Below are 17,626 nucleotides of genomic sequence, written 5' to 3' on the forward strand. Positions count from 1 at the left end.
TGAGGGTGGCCAGGAACAGTCCGTGTCCTGCCATCTGGAGGTTAAAAAGGGACACGTCACTTCTGCTGCCTTCCCCCAATACCCAGGGAGCCTAGACTCCACAGGCTGGCCAATGGCTTTGCATCACCACAAAGCAAAGCTGGTGTCTCCCGTCATCCCAATGGCCCAGGCCCTGCTGATAGCAAGCAGCCACCAGTGCAGAGTTGGCTCCCACTCGCTCTCCCGTAGCAGCAGTGGCCCAGCAGGGTGGCTGTTATCAGGAGCGGAGGGGGAGCTGTTTGAGCGCCATCTCACTGCCCCAGGACAGGGCTTGGGTGCAGGTCTGTCATGGAGCCCAGCTCGGTGGCGCTGTGAGGCGGAGAGACCAGAGCAGGAGGCACCTTTCAGCTTGGTATTGAAGTGCAAAGCTCTCTGGGAAATGAGCCAGTGCCTCTTTGTTCTCTGTTCTTTGGCACAGACCCTGAGCTTAGCCACTCCCTGGGAAGGCCGGGCGTGGAGCTGGCTTGGGGGGTTCCTTAAACTCATTTCTCGGCGACAGCTGTAAAGCCTGAGGGTTTTGAGGCACTCGATTGAGGAGAAGGGGTGGTGGCCCCCAGCTGGGGAATGGCAGAGACCAGTGGGGCAGTGAGACCAACCTGGGGGGTGGGACTGTGTCTCCGTCAGCTGTGTTTCCCCTCAGTAGACTTGACTCGAGTGCGTTGCGTTTTCAGAAGGTGCACGAGATGCTGAAGAAGGGCTGGGACGTGGAAGGCTCCCCATTCCGGGGCCAGAAGTTCGACCCTGCCATGTTCAACATCTCCCCTGGGGCCGTGCAGTTTTGACGACGCCCAGCAAGGAAGGGAAAATCACATCCACGCTTGGGATTGGAGGCCAAGGCCAGCGCCACTGTGTGTAACCAGCTAGCACTGGGGCAAAGCCTGGGCTTCCCCCTCTGCCTGCTCCCATGAGTGATGTCCAGCCGCCCCTTTATCCTAGTGTTGCCACCGGGGGCTGTTTGCCAACAGCCAGCTGCCAACCGGCTGGGGCGGGGGTGTGGTTTGGGGGGGAGGGGGGAATGCCAGCTTGGCGCGTTTGAGATGCATGTGGGGCAAGCCTAGCAAATGCAGAACTACGTCCTCTGTCACCACGGCAACCAGCGGCTGCTGGTAGCATTTCCCTTTCTCTCGCTGGCTATGGCCCCGGTTGCTGCTGGGGGTGGGGGGGCACGGGCGGCTGTTGTTTTTCAGGAATAGATGATGCTTGTTGAGGTGACTTTGAAGTTTGTCTTTCTTGCTTTTGGGGAGCCCGCCCCAGCCCCCAGTGCCTGACCCTCCGAGATGGCAGCGCTGCCCCCATTGAAAAGTTGCCAATCTGTGGTGGCCGTATCTAACCGAGCTGCACTGTGTTCAGAGCCCCAGCGCGCTGGCAGCGGGAGGGAAAAGCTGCAGCCTCAGACACCTGGTAACGGAGATGGAACAGACCATGCCGTGCTCCAAGCGCTATACACCTGCAAAGTGTTCCATGCAGCCGGGGCATGGGCCCAAGTGTGGCACCCTGCCCTCTGCACCCACGGATCTATCCGCAGGCGTCCAGTTCTCTGTTAGCCGTGGCAGCTGGGGTACTGAGTTGCTGGTTATATTAACAAGGTTTTGGCTCTGGCAGAGATCGAGAGGCCAGGCCTACCCTGTGCCTGCCTTTGCAAAGATAAGCTGATATACACAACCCCCTAGGGCTCACATTGTGAAGTCAGCCCAGCTTTGGGTGCCTAAAGCACCTGGGGGCTGATTTCCAGAGGCAGCAAGTGCTTGCAGCTCCTGCTGTCTTTGCTTGGCTTGGGAGTCTGAAAACCAAGTCCTAGGGGCATCTCATTGGGCACCCAAAACTAGTGGCCGCTTTATGGAGTATCGTGTCCCCAGCTACTGAGGCGGTGTCTACGCTACATCTCGGAGCGAATCTCCCAGCCTGGGAGCCACGGCCTCGCTCCGCTCAAGGTCTCACGATAAAGGGGGCAGTGTGGCGGGCGAGCAGAGCTAGCGGGTGTCTGTCTAGCCAGCGTAGTGGCCAGCACTGTTAACGCAAGATATGGTGGGACTGGTCTGCAGACGCTCCCCTCTGAAGGCGTTAAAGCCAAGTGCTCAGACCCATCCAGGTCACCCTCTGTGCTGCATCCTGTGTCCTCTCCATCGCCAAGAACCCACACTGATGCCCCGCCCTTCTCCCAAGCGGGTCAGAGCCTGGAAAACTGGCCACCTGCAGGCTGCCGCTGCCTGCTGTAGCAGCGAGCCCCAGAGAGGACTCAGAAATAATAGCATGTGACCGTGTCCTTAAAGGCTGTATCTTAATGCGCGCGCACACAGGGTGAATTAAGGTTGTCTAGGCAACCTTCATTTGGGCATTTCCTAGCTTTTGATTTGCAGACTTTATCATGTTCCTTGCACCTAGTTGTGTGGTGTAACTTCCTAGGGTCTTAAAAGAACAAGCTGGAAACAAACCCAACAGGAATTCCAGCATGTGGAATCCTATTGGGACCCCGTGGATCATCAGCAGGGTTGAAACCTGTAGATCCTGCCCCCAGACCTCTGCTGCTTGAGCTAACGGACTGACTGATAGCAGTAGTAGGTTGTCATCCTCGCTGTGGACCAGCACGAGAGGGGGATGGGATGCTCTGCTAGTGGGTTTTACAGCTATTTGCTGACAGTGGAGGAATGGTGAGACTCAGGACTCCTGGGTTCCAGGTGCGGGAGAGGAATATTGTGGGCACAACTTATTTTGCCTCCCAAGCCTGACTCCTGCTCTGTCCCTTCCAAACTGGTCTTGTTCCAGCCTGGCTCTTCCTGCCCCTGGTCCCACTCTCCTCACCTAGCCAATCCAATCTTCCCTCCTCAGGCTTATTACAGCCCCAGGCTCTGGGCCCAACCAGTTCTCGTCTGCCTCCAACTCCCCGTCTATTCCCCGCTCTTTGCCCGGCCAGTCCCAGTTGCCCTTCCTCCCAGCTCCTTATCTGTTGTCTCTTCCCCCTCCATGATCTCCAGTTGCCCCCTCCCCCCTGGCGCCCAGTCCCAAGCTGTGCCCCTCCCCCCCCCTTGCAGGCTTCTTGTCCCACTCTCTGCCCAGCTGATACCAGTTCTCCCCCTGCATCGTCAGATCTCTCTCTCTCTCTCCTTCCCCTGTCCCACTAGCTCAGTCCCAGTTTTCCTGCCCAGCCAGTCCCCTGAATCCCCAGCTCCATGTCCCTTTGCAATCTTCCCCTGCTCAGCCTACTGACTTCCAGTCCCTCCCTGGCCCCTAGTCTACTCAAATCCCTAGGCCCACTTTCCCTTCCCTCCCCGTTGGCACCCACCTTTGGCTCCTTATGCCAATCTGTTGCCCCCTGCTGGTCTGGCACTTGTCCCCCTCCATATCCATTGGGTGGCTTCCTCCTCCATGCTGCGGGGGCCCAGCCCTTGGGGTCATGACGGGTGTGTCTACACTGCAGCTGGGAGCAAGCCTCCCAAGCCAGGTAGACACGTCGAGCGGCTCAAGCACAGGTCTGTTGCGCTAAAACGAGCCGGGTGGGCACGGCAGCTCCAGCAGAGTTGGGCCTGAGAGCCCCAGGCACCATGGCCACACTGGTTTGCTCGCTCGAGTCCCGCGAGGGCGGCTTGTGCCCAGCTGCAGTGTAGACGTAGCCTGAGAGCGCAGGCGAGAGTCTCTCTGCTCTGAGCTCAGGCACACGGACCGGACACGGCTCCGAGCTGCACTTGCAGTGCTGCTCCGCTTGGGGGGAATTTAGCTGCTACGCTCTAAGAAGTCTCTACTGAGATGTGTGAGCTGGGATTTTTTGGGGCCAAATTAGTGTTGTTTTTAAGGGTGACGTCAAAACACAGATGCTGTGGTCTACACGGCGCACCCCTGGACCCCCCCTGCAGGGCCCGATTGCGGCGGGTGGGGGCTTGCAGCTCTCCCCATAGCCATGGATTTGGATAGCGCTGGTCACTAGCCATGGGCAACTGCAGCTCTGCTACTCGTGCGGCTGGGCTAGCGCCCTGGGCGAGCCCAGCTCAGCCTACTCTGCCCTGCAGCCCGTTCCCCCCGTGTGCCCCACAGGACGTCAGCCTAGGAGCTCAGGCTGAGATTGACACCCCCTTTCCGTCAATGCCTGGGGGCCACCCCCTAGAAGAGCCCCTTGGCCTAGACTCTCTGCCCTCTCTCCATCACAGCTGGGTCTCCTCCTTCTGGGGTAACTCAGTTCCTCTGCCTGTTTAAAGTAGCCCAGCCCGTGTGTTCTGCTGGCCGGCCCCCCACTCCTTTAGGCCCAGTTGGGTCAGTACCTGTAGCTCCTCTCCCTCAGCCTGGAGGTTACCTAGTGGTTATTCTCGCTTTGTTCTTCCTTGTCTCCTCTTCTGCGGGTCTCTTCCAGGCCAGGGTGGCCCACAGGCCAAGCGTCTCCAGCTGCCTGTGCTGCGGTGGGCGCAGCCTGCTTCATTCTCACGGTACGGCTCCGCTGGCTCAGGAAGCCCCTCGGAGGCTGGCAGGGAAGCAGGCAGCACCCGGGAGCCAGCGCCGGGCACCCCGTGGCCGCCACATGTGGCTGCGCTCGGATTTGTCCACCTCCCTCTTCCTTTGCAATAAACATGTTTATATCCGAGCAACTGTGTGCACACGTATGTGACTCAGTGTGAGGACATCCCCCCCCACACACCCCCGGGGACATGCGTTGGGCTGGGACAAGGTCACTGGGAAAGAGTCAAGGCTCCAGCTGGGCCTTGCCTTAGGGTTGCTCCCTGGATTCACCCGGCAAGGGCAGCGCTTGGAGCCGAGCTACGAAGCAGAGCCGTGCCCAGCAGCCAGGGCTAAACCTGGAGGCTAAACCACCCCTGGAGGAAAGAACTGGAGTTGGCTAGATCCCGCGGGGGGCGAGGAGACGCTCTGCCATTCAGCAAGGAGCTAGGGCTAAGGTGTGTGATGTTTTCCACATGGCTGCTAGATTAACCCTTTAGCCCTGACCCACATCTTCCCACCAGCTGCTTCCTTTTTGCAGCCGCCTGCTGTTCCCTGGGCAGCTGAGAGTCCAGCCGGCTGGGCATGGGGAGGAGGGGTGGATGGCACGGCAGTGTGGGGAGGAGAAGCCCTCCCTGTGGGGAGGTTGGTGAGGAACAGAGGGGGCATTTCAGGCTGTAGGGAGTGGCCCTGTCACTGGCTGGGGAGTGAGCGGGAGTTGGCTACAGAAGTGGCTCTTCCTCACCAGTGGCTCATTCCCTTGTGCGCCGGGTGGCCTAGTCCGAGGGGACCCACGTGCAGCTCTGCAGAGAGGGGAAGGGTCAGGGCTGCCTGGGAGCCCAGGGGAACGTCCCTGGGCCCATGAGGAGCCAGGCCGGTGAGTGCCAGCACCGTGCACAGAGCATGGAATGCGCCAGGAGCCAGGGTGACTTTTGCTCTTTCTGTTCCCTTTCCTTCCCGCCTCTCCCAGGGGTTCATCGATTCGGAGTCTAAGGCCAGGGGGGACCATTGTGCTCATCTAGTGCGACATCCCGTAGCGCACAGGCCCTGAAATGTCACCCGGTTACTCCTGCAGTGAGCCCAGCAGCCTGGTTGGACTGTCACGTCTTGCAGACAGACTCCCCCATGTCCTGTGGGAGATTGTTCCAGGGGTCAGTCATCCCTGCTGCTAAGAGGCTGCACCATTTCTGATCGGAACTGGCCGGGTTTCAGCTCCAGCCGGTGGGTTTTGGTCTGCCTTTCTCCCCCAAGACGCAAGAGCCCTTTAGCGCCGGGACTTTCTCCCCGTGAAGGTACTCAGACACTGTGCTCACGTCACCTCTTGATCTTCCTTTCGATAGGCGGAAGCCAGCCTCCTAGTACCCACCCCCCCACCCCGCCGCTTCCCAGGGGCCATGGCTGCTCTCAGCTAGGCACCAGCGACCAGCCCTTGGCCTCCTCCGAAGCCTGACTCACGCTGACGTGGCCCGCGAGCAGCAGCATGCTCCGGGAAAAGAGATCCTGTTTTCACACCAATGTTCCCGTGCTAATGAAGAGCCAGGGGAAGAGACGTGCTGCAAACGGGAGCGAGAGGCCGACTCACCTGAGCCACATCAGCTGCTCTGGGAAGGCGAATGTCCTTCGGCCGGCCAAAGGCATGGGGGTGGAGGAGCCGGGCTCTTCGGGAGTGGGAGAGAGCTGGTCTCACCCCCGCCTCGAAGCTGTTCCTCCCTGGCACTTTCCAGCTGGCAGCGATGGTGCAGGCAAGCGGCTGGCTGATCACCAGAACTCGCACTTGTAACTAGGAAGCACAACTTAAGCCCGCCCACTTAGCATTTGGGGCTATGGAGAAGAGTGGGGTGAAGCCCGAAGGGTGGGGGCACCATGGTACAGGGCAGAAAGAGGACACGGGGTACAGAAGAGAGCACCCCGGTCTCTCCCTTTCTCTCCCAGGGGATCCAGGGAGCGGGCCTGGGTGGGGGCAGTGGTGAGGTAGCGGCCCCGGGGGGCGGCCGGGTCCTTGGCGGAAGGCTCGAAGAACCTCCCGGGGGCTAGGGGAGAAACATGCACAAAATGCAGCAAGTTCCTCAGCGTGGGAGGAACTCCGGGCCTGAGCCCCTGGCCAATGCTACCCCTGCATCTTGGCTTCTGCTTAAAGCCGGATTGTGCATCGCTTCGACAAACCCACCGTCAAGCAGTTGGCTTGGCCTGGAACCTGGGGGGCGAGGCCAGGGCCTGGGGCGGCAGATGTGGACAGAAGGGGGTTCCCAACGTGGAGCTCCCTAAAAGGGGAGTGGTGCCAAGGGCTTCATTCCTGCCATCCCTTTGCTGCGTCCCGCCAGGGCCCCCAGGAGGCACCAAGTCTCCAGCACTGGCCTCCCCTGGTGCCAGCCCCAAGGCCCAGCCCTGGAAATAGGACCACATGTGGGCCTGGAAATGACAGCTAACGAGCCCCTAAGAAGTGGCCGGGGCCCTGGAACTGCAGGGGAAGGGGGCTTCGGGTAATGGGGATGGTTGGAGCTGGGGGCCTGTAGATTTCTGCTATGCAGGGGAGGGTGGCAGGGAGCAGAGGGGCCCCCGGGATTGTGGGGCTCGGGCTTCGGGGCAGAAGAGATCCTCTGCATGTGGCAGCACCAGCGTGGGCACTGATTGCTGCGGGTTCACTGAGCTGCCCCCACCTCGTTTCCAGCTGCCCCATCGCAATTAACGAGGTCAATGTTGCAGCTTCCTACCGTCAGTTTTCCTGCCGGGCTGGGGATGCAGCCCCCAGCCTGGGGGGTGTCAGGCTTTGGGGGGCTTTTCCAGGTCACCCGGATGGCGTGGGGAGACTGGAACTGACAGCATTTCCATGGTGACTGCGGGGGGGGGAGATTGGGGTGCTGCAGCCCTACATCCCCATAGCGTATGGGGAGCAGGGGGTCAGCAGAGGTCTTAATGCAACCCCAGTGGGGCTGTGGGGGTAGCTGGAGTTAGCAGGGTGGCTGGGGCAGACTGGGGGCAGGGGAGCCAGGAGGAGAGAAGGAGACAGGCTGCAGAGGGAAAGCGCCCTCGGAGGAGATGCAGAGAGCGGAGATGAAGGGGCGACGGGAGGAAACCGGAGTCAAGGGGATGCCAGGTAGAGCTGGGCGGTGCCTGGGAAGGGACTGATGGCTCCGGCACCGAGCAGGGAAAGGGTCCCCCAGCGCCATTATTTCACACTGACTTGGTTTCTCACTCCCTGGGTGACTCCTCTGATCCCCACCCGGGCAGGGTCCATGGTGCCTGCACCTGGGGTGTCCTCGCCACCCCCATCCCCAGGGTGACACTCAGCTCGGGCTGCAGCTGCCTCTGTCTCCCAGGAGCCGAGTGACAATTTCTCTCTGGCGAACGAAAGCACAAATATAAGGGGGCTCTGTGCAGCCCCCACAGCTGCCTCCGGTGCCCATGGCAACAGCAGTGCCAGCTGCCTGCCTGCCTGCCTGGCAGGGCTCCCTGTGCACTCTGGCTGCCGGGGGTCAGCACCAGCCCGTGAGCGAACCCTGCCCTGTCCATCCCCGCACTAGCTCACTAATTCAGCCCGGTTTAAATGCCCTGACGCTGCTCCTTCCTCTGGCACTGAACTCGGAGCTCTGCTGGAACGAGGGAGCCAGTGTCTACCTGGGACTCTCCCACCTGGCTTCCGAATGCAAGTTAAAGAGACAAGACACACAGCCTCACCCAGGCTGCCTGGAAAAGTGAGCCCCTGCCCAGCAGAATAATCTCTCTCTCTCAGCCCCAGAGCCCCCCAAATCCCTCAGCCTGCCCCCCGTCCCCCAGCACTCCAGAAAACAGCAGCTCTGGTGCATGGGGGCTGGGCCGCAGCAGCCCCTCCACTGATTGCACCGGCATGGGGGCTAGACACAGCGCCCGGGAGGCCAAGACCAAACCACGAAGGGCTCTGCGGGCTATACCTCCAGCTGCCCAGTGCAGGCCCATGGCCACGCTGGGCCCCACGAGCCCACCTCTGGGGAGGGCAGTAGCGGGTTTGCTCCCTGCTGGCCAGCTGCAGCGGGGGAAGGTGCCTGGTCATTCCAGCTCTGCCCCCACCAACCAGGGCCTGGTATCCTCTCTGCCAGCCCCTTCCCTTGCCCTACTCAGGGAACCTCAGCCCAGCCCGCGCTCGTTCAGGGGCTGGCTTGTGCTGCGCTGGCCGGGTGGGTGGAGATGGACACGCAGGTGGACACTGTCTCTCCTGCTGGCCTCAGGGGCCCACGGGGCAGAGGCCTTGTCCACCACTGCCCTCCCTAAAAGCGCCGACGGGCAGGCAATGCAGAGCTGTGCCCAGGCAGGGCCCTGGCGGCAGGAGGTGCTGCCCAGCTGGGATGGTGGGATTCGGGGGCTGCGCCTGTTCTTCTGGGAGCGTGTCCCGGCCCTTCCCCAGGGAGAGAGCTGGGGTGGGGGGATTCTGCTGCCCTCTCCAGAGATGCCACCTTTTGTGCAGCTCCAGGTGGCACACTTCATGCAAATGAGACAATGAGCTAATTAGCATAGTGGCCCGTGATTTGCATGCAACCATAAACTTCAGCTCCGACAGCGTTGTGTGTGGCTGAGTCCAGGGGAAAGGCCCTTGTGGGCAGCAACACCCACAGCCCAGCCACCTGACACTGCCCAGCCAGCAGCCCCCTTCAAACTGGCGCGTGGGCGATGGCAGCAGCTGGCAGCCCTGGGTTCTGCTGCACCACAGCTGGCAGGGTGCCCTGGTTTTAAGCGCTAGCACTAGCGGTAAGGGATTCATTTCTCAGGGTGGGACTTTAATCAACCCGGTTTTGAAACAGGGAAAGACAGATGATATCACATACCACCCTAACCCCCAGCCCCCACCCCTGTTAGCAGCAGGTTTGAATCCCAGCACAGAGTGGTCCCACTTGAGGACAAATCACCCGCGTTTTTTCCCCGGCCCGATCTCTTGGAGCGGACGTGATGCCCGTTGGGACAGCGGGTGGGAACAAAGCAGGCGCCCTAGCTCTGAGCAGGGGTGCGAGGCAGCGGTTCGAGACAGCACACAGAGCTGCCACCGTTCCTCCGGAAGGCGGCGTCAGGGGTGGTTGGCCCTTTACCGGAGCACAGCCTCACCTGGGACACTGTTCACTCCCTTCCCCACATGGGGAAATGAAGTAGGGCCCAATGAGTCAATCTGACCTGGGAGAAATGAGGGAGAGAAAGGTCAGCCCAAGCCTGGAGCAGGCTGGGTGCAGATCCTGAGATGTAAGGCAAGTGGCAGAGGGCGTCTGGTCAGTCTGAGCATGAGGGACAATAACTCAGGGAGAGTTTTGGATCCTGGCCTTTGGGGGAATGAGGATTCCCGCTAGCCGGGGCTGGGCCATGGCCTCTGGGGAGAGCCCCAGGACTGGCAGAAATGCCGGAACACAGTATGAATGTTTGGGCTGGGGGCCCGGGGAGGGAATTTATTTTGGGACTCTGAGCAATGTTCCGAACTGTTCATGTCGTTCGACCTGCCCGAGGCCGGGGGCGAGGAGTAGCAGTGAGAAAGCCTTGGGAGATTATTTCTGGGAACCTTGGAGGGAAACTGAGGCAGGGCTGCTGCAGAGCCACCCCTGGCCATGAGAGGCTATTCAGGAGGCAGCAACCCTGGTACAGGCAGCATGGCGTGTGCAGGCTGAGCCAGGGGGCAGCGATATGTGCTGGGCATGTGCCCAGGGGCACAGTGCTGGGGTGCAGGGCCGTGATATGTGGCCATTGGCCGGCCAGGCCGGGGGTCCCATGCAGTGGGCACAGGGACTAGGGGACCTAGAATCCAATTGTGATTTTCCACCTCCAGATCGCTCTCGTGTTCCTTCTCGGTCGCTTTCGGGGGAGGGGAGTTTGCCCAGCTGTTCGTGCACCAGTTGGGGGTCCCTGCGTGACTCTGAGGTTGGAACAAAACTCTCTTGTTGGGATGGAGGCAGAAGCAGCACATGGGCCGAGAGAACCTGGGGCACAAGGGAAATCAGGGGACCCTGCAACGTCCTCTGTGGGGTTTTCCTTATCCCTCGTTGGGCTTGGTACCCTTGTCAAGCTGTCCTACAGCAGCTCAAGAGTGTCAGTGCCAGCCCCAGGCAGACTGTCAGGAACAGGGGCACGAACCCCACATTGGCTGGGAGTTCTACAATTTCACCAATCACATGTAAACTCCTCAGCCCCTGTAACATCTGTCCCATGCAGTCACAGACGCCCCCATGGGCACTCTGCTCTGTCTTGTCACCCAGGCGAGCCTGCCTTTGTGATCAATGGTCCCTTACATCCGAAATCACAGCAATAGTCAGGTTTTTTTCCCCAATCCCAAAGGAGCAGTCACTTCCCCCTGTCAATTGCACCTTAGGTCTCTCACCAAAGACAACGCTTGCAGCTGATCCAATAATAAACTATCTAAAGATTTATTAACTAGGAAAAGGAAATCCCAGAGTTATTTATAAGGTTAAAGCAGGTAAACGTACATACACACAGATGAGTTCCAACGTTAAGTTTCAAAAGTAATAGAAGCTTCTCTAAGAAGCAAGCGCTCTGTGTCCTTTAGTGCTAACCCAGGCCAAGCACTGGGGATCTCTTGCTTATGTCTAGTAATCCTTGCCCCGCAGAGTCTGAGCAGCATTAAAGAGACAGTCCCTCCTTGATGGGGCTTTTTTATTCCTTCTGCTTTGAGTTGCAAATTCAGCTGGTGGGAGGAATTCGGTGACACATCTCCTCTTCGTGCAGGGGGCTGGGGTGGGGAAAGCAATCGATAAAGTCTTTTGTCCCCTGATGTTCCTTCCAGGAGGGTTTGTCTGGTGTTGATGGGCCTCCTTTCTCGGGCAGGAGATAACCCTCTGGTTGGAAAAGAGTATTTCACACTTGTTCATGCATCTCTCCTCTCTGGTGATTGACAGTTGCTGAGCAAACACTTAAAAGCTGTATCCTGTGTTATAAGGTAATATTCATGAGTGAAATTAACGCATGCAGCAATTTGCAAGCATTTCATAAAGTTTTAACATTCTTCTAATTCTACCACCTATTTTAACGATACCAACACAGGCGAGCCAGTCTGGTGCCAGCTATCTATTTTTCAGAGTTCAATGGAGACCTAGGGGCCTTGGCATGAGTTGGCACCTGGTCTGCCACCATCACACCCCTTTTTGACATGAGCAGTTAGCCAAAATACGGAGCCCTGTGAGTTGCCTCCATTAGGAGGAGCTGCTCATGCTGAAGACGGGTATCCTTGGCACCACTGTTTATTTACAAAGTCCTGTTTCCCTGAACAAAGCAACAGCCAAACAGGAGGCCATTTCTTTACTCCCAGCCCCTTTCTAGCCTCCACTCTGCCCAAAAGCTCTCTCTTTCTCAGAGCCACACACCACAGTGGATCTCTGTGCTATGGCCTCTTGGGCAAGTGGGCTACTGCCCGTTACCACGCCAGGGTGATCGGCGCCACTAGGGAGACGACAGTGATGTCCTTACAGAGTGGAAGGCTGAGTGAGAAAGCGAGTCCAACACACGAACTAAATCCAGGCGCCAATCCCCGCATCTGCCTCCTTGTCCACTTGATTGTAGCTCCTGGAGCAGGCCCCCCTGGCTACTCTCTGGCTTGGCCAGCGTGGCTGCAGCCATGCCCTGGCCTGGCTTCTTCCCCGGGTTGTGACTTGGGGGGCAGCGGTGCAGACAGTGGCTCCTGTGGGGAAGAGTGCCCAGCTTGGCATCTGGAGGATGGTCTACAAGGCCTGGGCTCCCTAGATACAGAGGCCATCCATTAGCTCCAGAACCTGGCCATGGAGTTTGGACCTCTGCACGGGCCACACTCCCAGAGCTGCTGTGCCTGCTGCTTGCTTGTTGCTTTCTCCCCCCTCCCCTTTCTGGTCTTTTTCTGCCTCTCTTTCCCAGACCCAGAAACCCTCACAAAGTCAGAGCCAGGGAACCCCCTCATCGGTACTGAGCCCCTGCACCTCTGGGCCTGGCAGTTCTTAGCGCTGGCACCCCAGCTTGCCGCATCAGTTATGAACGTCCAAAAATTGCTCGAGCCCCGACCCCTCTTTCATTCTGTATTAAGCATGGCCCCGCTGCCCACCTGTGCCTTTCTTTTGGGCATGACACGTACCTGGGTTTGCTCGGAGGCCCCCGTAGGCCCCGATCCTCAAAGGTATTTAGATTCGTGAGGAGCCAGGCCCTATTATTTCAGCCGCAGGGCTCCATAAAGGATCTTAGCGGCGACTTACAACCCTCTTCAATGTAGCGCAGTCATGGGCCAACCCACAACAGGTTGCCCTTCGGCACAAGTGGTCACGGGAACAGCACAACCTGCGCCCCTCCCCCCTTGCTAGAGTGCATGTGCTGGCAAAGATCAATGCAAATGAAATGAAAGATTACTAGGTGTGCTGGGGTAGCCGCACCCCATTGTGCCAGGCGCTGTCCCTGCCCCATGCCGCTGACAGGCTAAGTAGGAAGTTGCACTGTGAGTTTATAAGGCCGATCGCTATATAGGGCGGCCTAGCTGGCTAATTGCAGCCTAGGCATGTTTCTGAAGATGCAGCCCAGCGGTGGTAGGAGCAGATGCAACGGACACATGCAGGGGAGAGACCAGTAGCCGGCGTACTGATGGGCACGAGCGATCGGGGGAGCCCTGAGCCGAATGCGACTGCCATGCATTCTGTTCTCTGGGCTCGCTCTGAATAGGGTCTGATGACGCAGCAGCCGGCGGAGACCATGAGTTCTAAGCTCCCCTCCACACGCTCCTGTTTGTTTCTGTGCCCGCCACATTCCCGGCTCCTGAGCAAGGCCTCGTGCTCCAGGAAACGACCCTTTTCCCCAATAAACGCGCTGAGAGGACACACAAGGGCATTCCTGGTAGAACTGGGATTAGAATCCAGGTCGCTCATACGACGCACCTGAGTTTCAGCCACACTGCTGCTTAGAGTGAATGTGCCAGATCTATGTACGGGTCACTGCTGGGCTAACCACTAGACATCACTCCCCTCCCAGGGCCAGAACAGAACCCAGGAATCCTGCTTCCCGCCTTGCTCCTGCTGTCTAGCAAACAGCTGCATCACGCCCTCTAGTGGCTGGTCCCTACAGAGGACAATTTAGGCCCTGTCTGTCCGAGAGGGTTGCAAGGCTTTAACTTGCACCTGTTTAGTGAAGTGACCGGCTTTGAGTTCGTTTAAATCAATTCCCAAGCGACATACGCTGAACTGAAATACACCTGGATCCAGACACATTTAGAGTCCGCACGGCCTTTGGCGCCGGTTTAAGGAAATCGGGTTTCAATCCTATTTTTAGTGAAACTAGGACAGCGTTTGAATGTACTCAAGGCTTCCTTTAGCTCCAGTGGGAGAAGCTGTGCTAGGGATCAACCAGGCTCCGGACAGACCGGCTGCTGATTTCTGGCTGCACGGGCTAGCGTTTCTATTTTACCCGGGGAGTTGGCTTCTAAGCAGCTTGGTAGTTAATTGACACAATGAGAAACCATCTTTAGCACCAGGTTTGAGAGTTAAAAACCATTAGAACCTGTCAGTGACAGTGTCACATGCAACAAAACACAGGTGTCCTGTGTGTCAGTCGCTTATTATTAATAATCATGTTTATTACTGGAGTGCCCAGGGACCAGCTGCGATCAGGGCTCCATTGTGCCAGGTGCCTTCACAGAGCAGAGCAGACAGTCCCTGTCCCCCACACTTCCAAGGAGGAAGAACGGCTCAGTGGTTAGAGCACATGGGAAACCAGTGGTCATGTCCTGCTCCGTCACGGACTTCCTGTGCCCTTGAGCAAGTCATAGAATCATAGAATATCAGGGTTGGAAGGGACCTCAGGAGGTATCTAGTCCAACCCCCTGCTCAAAGCAGGACCATCACCAACTAAATCATCCCAGCCAGGGCTTTGTCAAGCCTGATCTTAAAAACCTCATTCAAAAAGTCATTTAGCCTCCCTGTACCTCAGTTTCCCATTTTACAGATACAGTAGCTTCCCTACTTCCCAGGGGGTGCTGGGAGGAGTAACAGATCTAGTGATGGAAAGGGCTATAAAAGAAATAGACATTTATTATTAATCCACGAGGCAGGACAGATGCAGGGTAGACAGACATGCTCGTTGAGTGGCTTCTGTCACGCAGTGGCTGGCTTGAAGGGTGAGATGTACAAGCCGCATCGATGGGAATCGTTTGGCCAAAAAACTCCCGGTGCAAACAGCATCTCCCATGTCTGGCACCTAGCTGAAGGCACACGAGCTCCTGGAAAGAAGGCAGCCCGGCCCCCATCCTCAGAGGTGCTTAGGAGCCTGGTTCCCCCGGAAATACCCATGATGACGCAGGCCCCTGTGTGCTGAGTGGTGAGGCTGCTGTGTAGCAAATGACGGGGAACACATCCCGGAAGTGTTCAGGGCATCCCTCCATGCAGAGCCGGTAAGGCTCCCTCGCTTTGGGCCGTGCCTCTCATCTCAGTTCCTTTGTATTCCGTTGTGATCGCTGCTGTGTTTCTTAAAGCCCCAGCTCCCGGAGTCAGGTGACTGTGTGAGACGCTCCACTTTAATTTTTAAAAAAGGCAAGCGTCTCTCTCCTAGTTGTGGAGAAGAGCTTGCAAAGGTGACCCCGCCAGGCTCTGTGCCCAGGAACCCATTCGAAAGACCCTCTAATGTCGTCATTTAAAATCTCCTGGTTTTTAAGCTGATCTTGTGGTTCTGGGGAGGGCTGACTCCTGGTTTTAAAGCCTGGATTGGTGTGACCGTGGACAGGGGTGCCAGAGATGAAGAAGCTGCTACACCCTGCTCATGAGGGGGTGCACCAGCTGGTGGGTGACCCCCCCATCCCCAGGGCTACATGATTCATCAGACTTGTGGCTGTGGGACTCTGGGCTCCATCTCAACAGGCACGATTTCCCCCTGGAGTTTCCTGCTGGGCTAATTCTGCATCCTTCATTTCCAGTTGCACGTTCTGCCCCGGCTCCATCTCCTGCTCCAGATGATGCTGGCAGGATGCCCCTTATGCAGCATCACTCTCACAGAAAGGACCCCTGCGCTGGGTTCTCTGTAGACACCGCTGCTCTCCAGCTATGCTGGCCTGGCCTTGGAAACCAGCTCGCCGCACGGGGGTTCTCCCTGACCGGGACAGCCAGCTTGGCCGAGTCAGGACGTGTCAAGTCAGGAGAGGCTGCTGTGGTGCTGCGCAGTGTTGTGATCAGCCCAGGCGCCCTGATGGAGCCAGAGCTGGGTCTTGTTAGCAGACCTTTTTCTCCTTCCCTTGATTGTGGACACAGAAATTTCCTAGGTCTAAAGCCAGCAGCGTTCCCTTGAGCCCTGTCACAGAAGCTATAACAGGAATCTGCCTTCACATCCTATGGAGTGTGAATGCTCCTCCCCACCCCCACTATCACCATGCACATCCTGCTGTTACTGATTAGCAATGATGTCCATGCTGAATGGGGGCGGATGCTGGCCAGAGCACTGGACCACAACTTAAGAGACCTGGATTCTCCTCCCAGCCCTGCCACTCCCCTGTCAGTGACCTTGGGCAAGTCAATCCCCTCCCCCGCCATCTCTGTGCCTCAGTTTCCCCATCTATAAAATGAGAATAAGGATACTGACCTTCTTGGTAAAGTGCTGGGAGATCTGCCTATAAGAGCGACGTGGGATTAGTTCAGATTTCTAGCAACCAAAATGATAGTTGTCTATGGGTCAGGGACCAGCCCGATGGCTGTGCTCTACACCCAGGGCAGATTGTTGGCTCTAACCCGGTTCATTGTGGTGGCTGTGAGGATGCCTCTGCCCCTTTCGCAACTAGGATGGTGCAAACCCCCGGCCAGAGCCCGGGAACAACTGGGACTACGGGGCCTGGTCACGCAGGACTAGTTAGCGCATACACCTGGAGCCCACGGGCGGAAGTGTGATCACACCTGTGCCCTTGCTGAGCAGCCCCGAAGAGTGAATGATTCCCAAACCAATCTCGGGGGATAACTCAGCTGGAGCTGGTGCGGGCGAAGGGGTTCTTCTCCACGCTCATTACGGTAGGCTCTGAACACCTCCCAGTCACACTCGAGGACACATCTGTGGGGGTGTTTGCTTCAGCCTCTCCCCAGGGGGGAGAGGGACGTGGCAGGGGGAGTGGCTTGTTTGGGTCGGATTGTTTGTTTTATTTAAATGTGCCTCTTGCTGTGTATTTCTGTTGGAGGAGGCAAGGTCAAGGGAATGCACCTGGCACTTGGAGCAGAAGTGGGGGCCTCTGGGCATGGGGGGGGGCTCTGGGGTGGGTGTCTAGGAGTGGGAGGCTCTGGGTGGATCTGGCAGCGCTGCTTGGATTGGTGGTGGTGGTGGTGGGGAGTTTGCCACACAGGCAGGGACCAGGCCCCGGGGCAGCCCTGTCTCGGGCACTGATCTTGCTGTGTAGAGGGTCCATCACCCAGAGTTCCACCGTGACCAGGTGAACCCCCCTGTAAGGGCCTATGAGAACCTGGATGGTGGTCCTGAAATATCCTTACAGCCGTGTGGCCCCCGGCTCCATCGCTCCCTGGCTCTAGGTGCAATAGGCTGGCATGTGGGGGTGCAGGGTGATGGGCCCACCTCTCTCAGACTGGGCAGCAGTGCTATATTGTGCTTTAATGGCCCTTTATCGCCCAGCCCCATGACCTCTGGATCCGGGGGTGAGGGGCTGATGCGGAAGGGAGGGGCCCTGTCCCAGGGCAGAACCAAGGTGCCCCCTCCTTAGTAGAGGTCCTGGCCTGGGCAGACCCTGGCCTGTATTTTTGCCTGGCTGGCCACAATAAGAAACAGAGACCGGTCAAGCAAAAACCAGACCACATTCACCATCTTCCCCCCAAGCTCCCCTCCCAGTGGAGCCCAGGTCCCAAACACCAAGGGGTCTGTGTCCCTCTCCGTCTCCGGGAGGGGCCCTGGCTCCGTGGGGTGGGAGTGGGGAGGGGCTAGAAATTGTGGGGTCTGGGAACCCTGGGGCTTTTGGAGGGGTGCACTGGGGGGCTGGTTCTAAGGGGGGATCTCTGTGAATGGGGAGGCTCCTTGGCTTCTGGTTGGGGGGCCCCTAATGATGTGGGGCTGGCACTGCCCCCTCCACTGGGGGTATTGTGGGGTGCCCCGAGGGCCCCTGGGGGGGCCTGACACCACCCCATGCCCTGGGTGCGGGGGGTCGCTGGGCTGGCCGTCCCCCTCCCCGGGCTGCGGGGGTCCCCGGGGGGCTGGCCCTTGCTCCTCCGCCGGGGTGGGGGGA

General features: G+C 58.4%; 1 protein-coding gene across 1 annotated transcript in view; it reads left to right on the plus strand.

Moving 5' to 3' along the window:
• Window positions 1-832, plus strand: part of NUDCD3 (NudC domain containing 3) — a 49,747-nt gene extending 48,915 nt beyond the window's left edge. Inside the window, exon 5 of the mRNA XM_026656811.1 lies at window positions 711-832. Within this exon, the coding sequence (XP_026512596.1) occupies window positions 711-821 (111 nt within the window). The 3' untranslated portion in view covers window positions 822-832. The remainder of the gene's footprint in view (window positions 1-710) is intronic.
• Window positions 833-17,626: the final 16,794 nt, after the last annotated feature.

The sequence above is a fragment of the Terrapene carolina genome, unplaced genomic scaffold, assembly GCF_002925995.2.
Source record: "Terrapene carolina triunguis isolate 2854851 unplaced genomic scaffold, T_m_triunguis-2.0 Scaffold49, whole genome shotgun sequence".
Lineage (NCBI taxonomy): Eukaryota > Metazoa > Chordata > Testudines > Emydidae > Terrapene > Terrapene triunguis.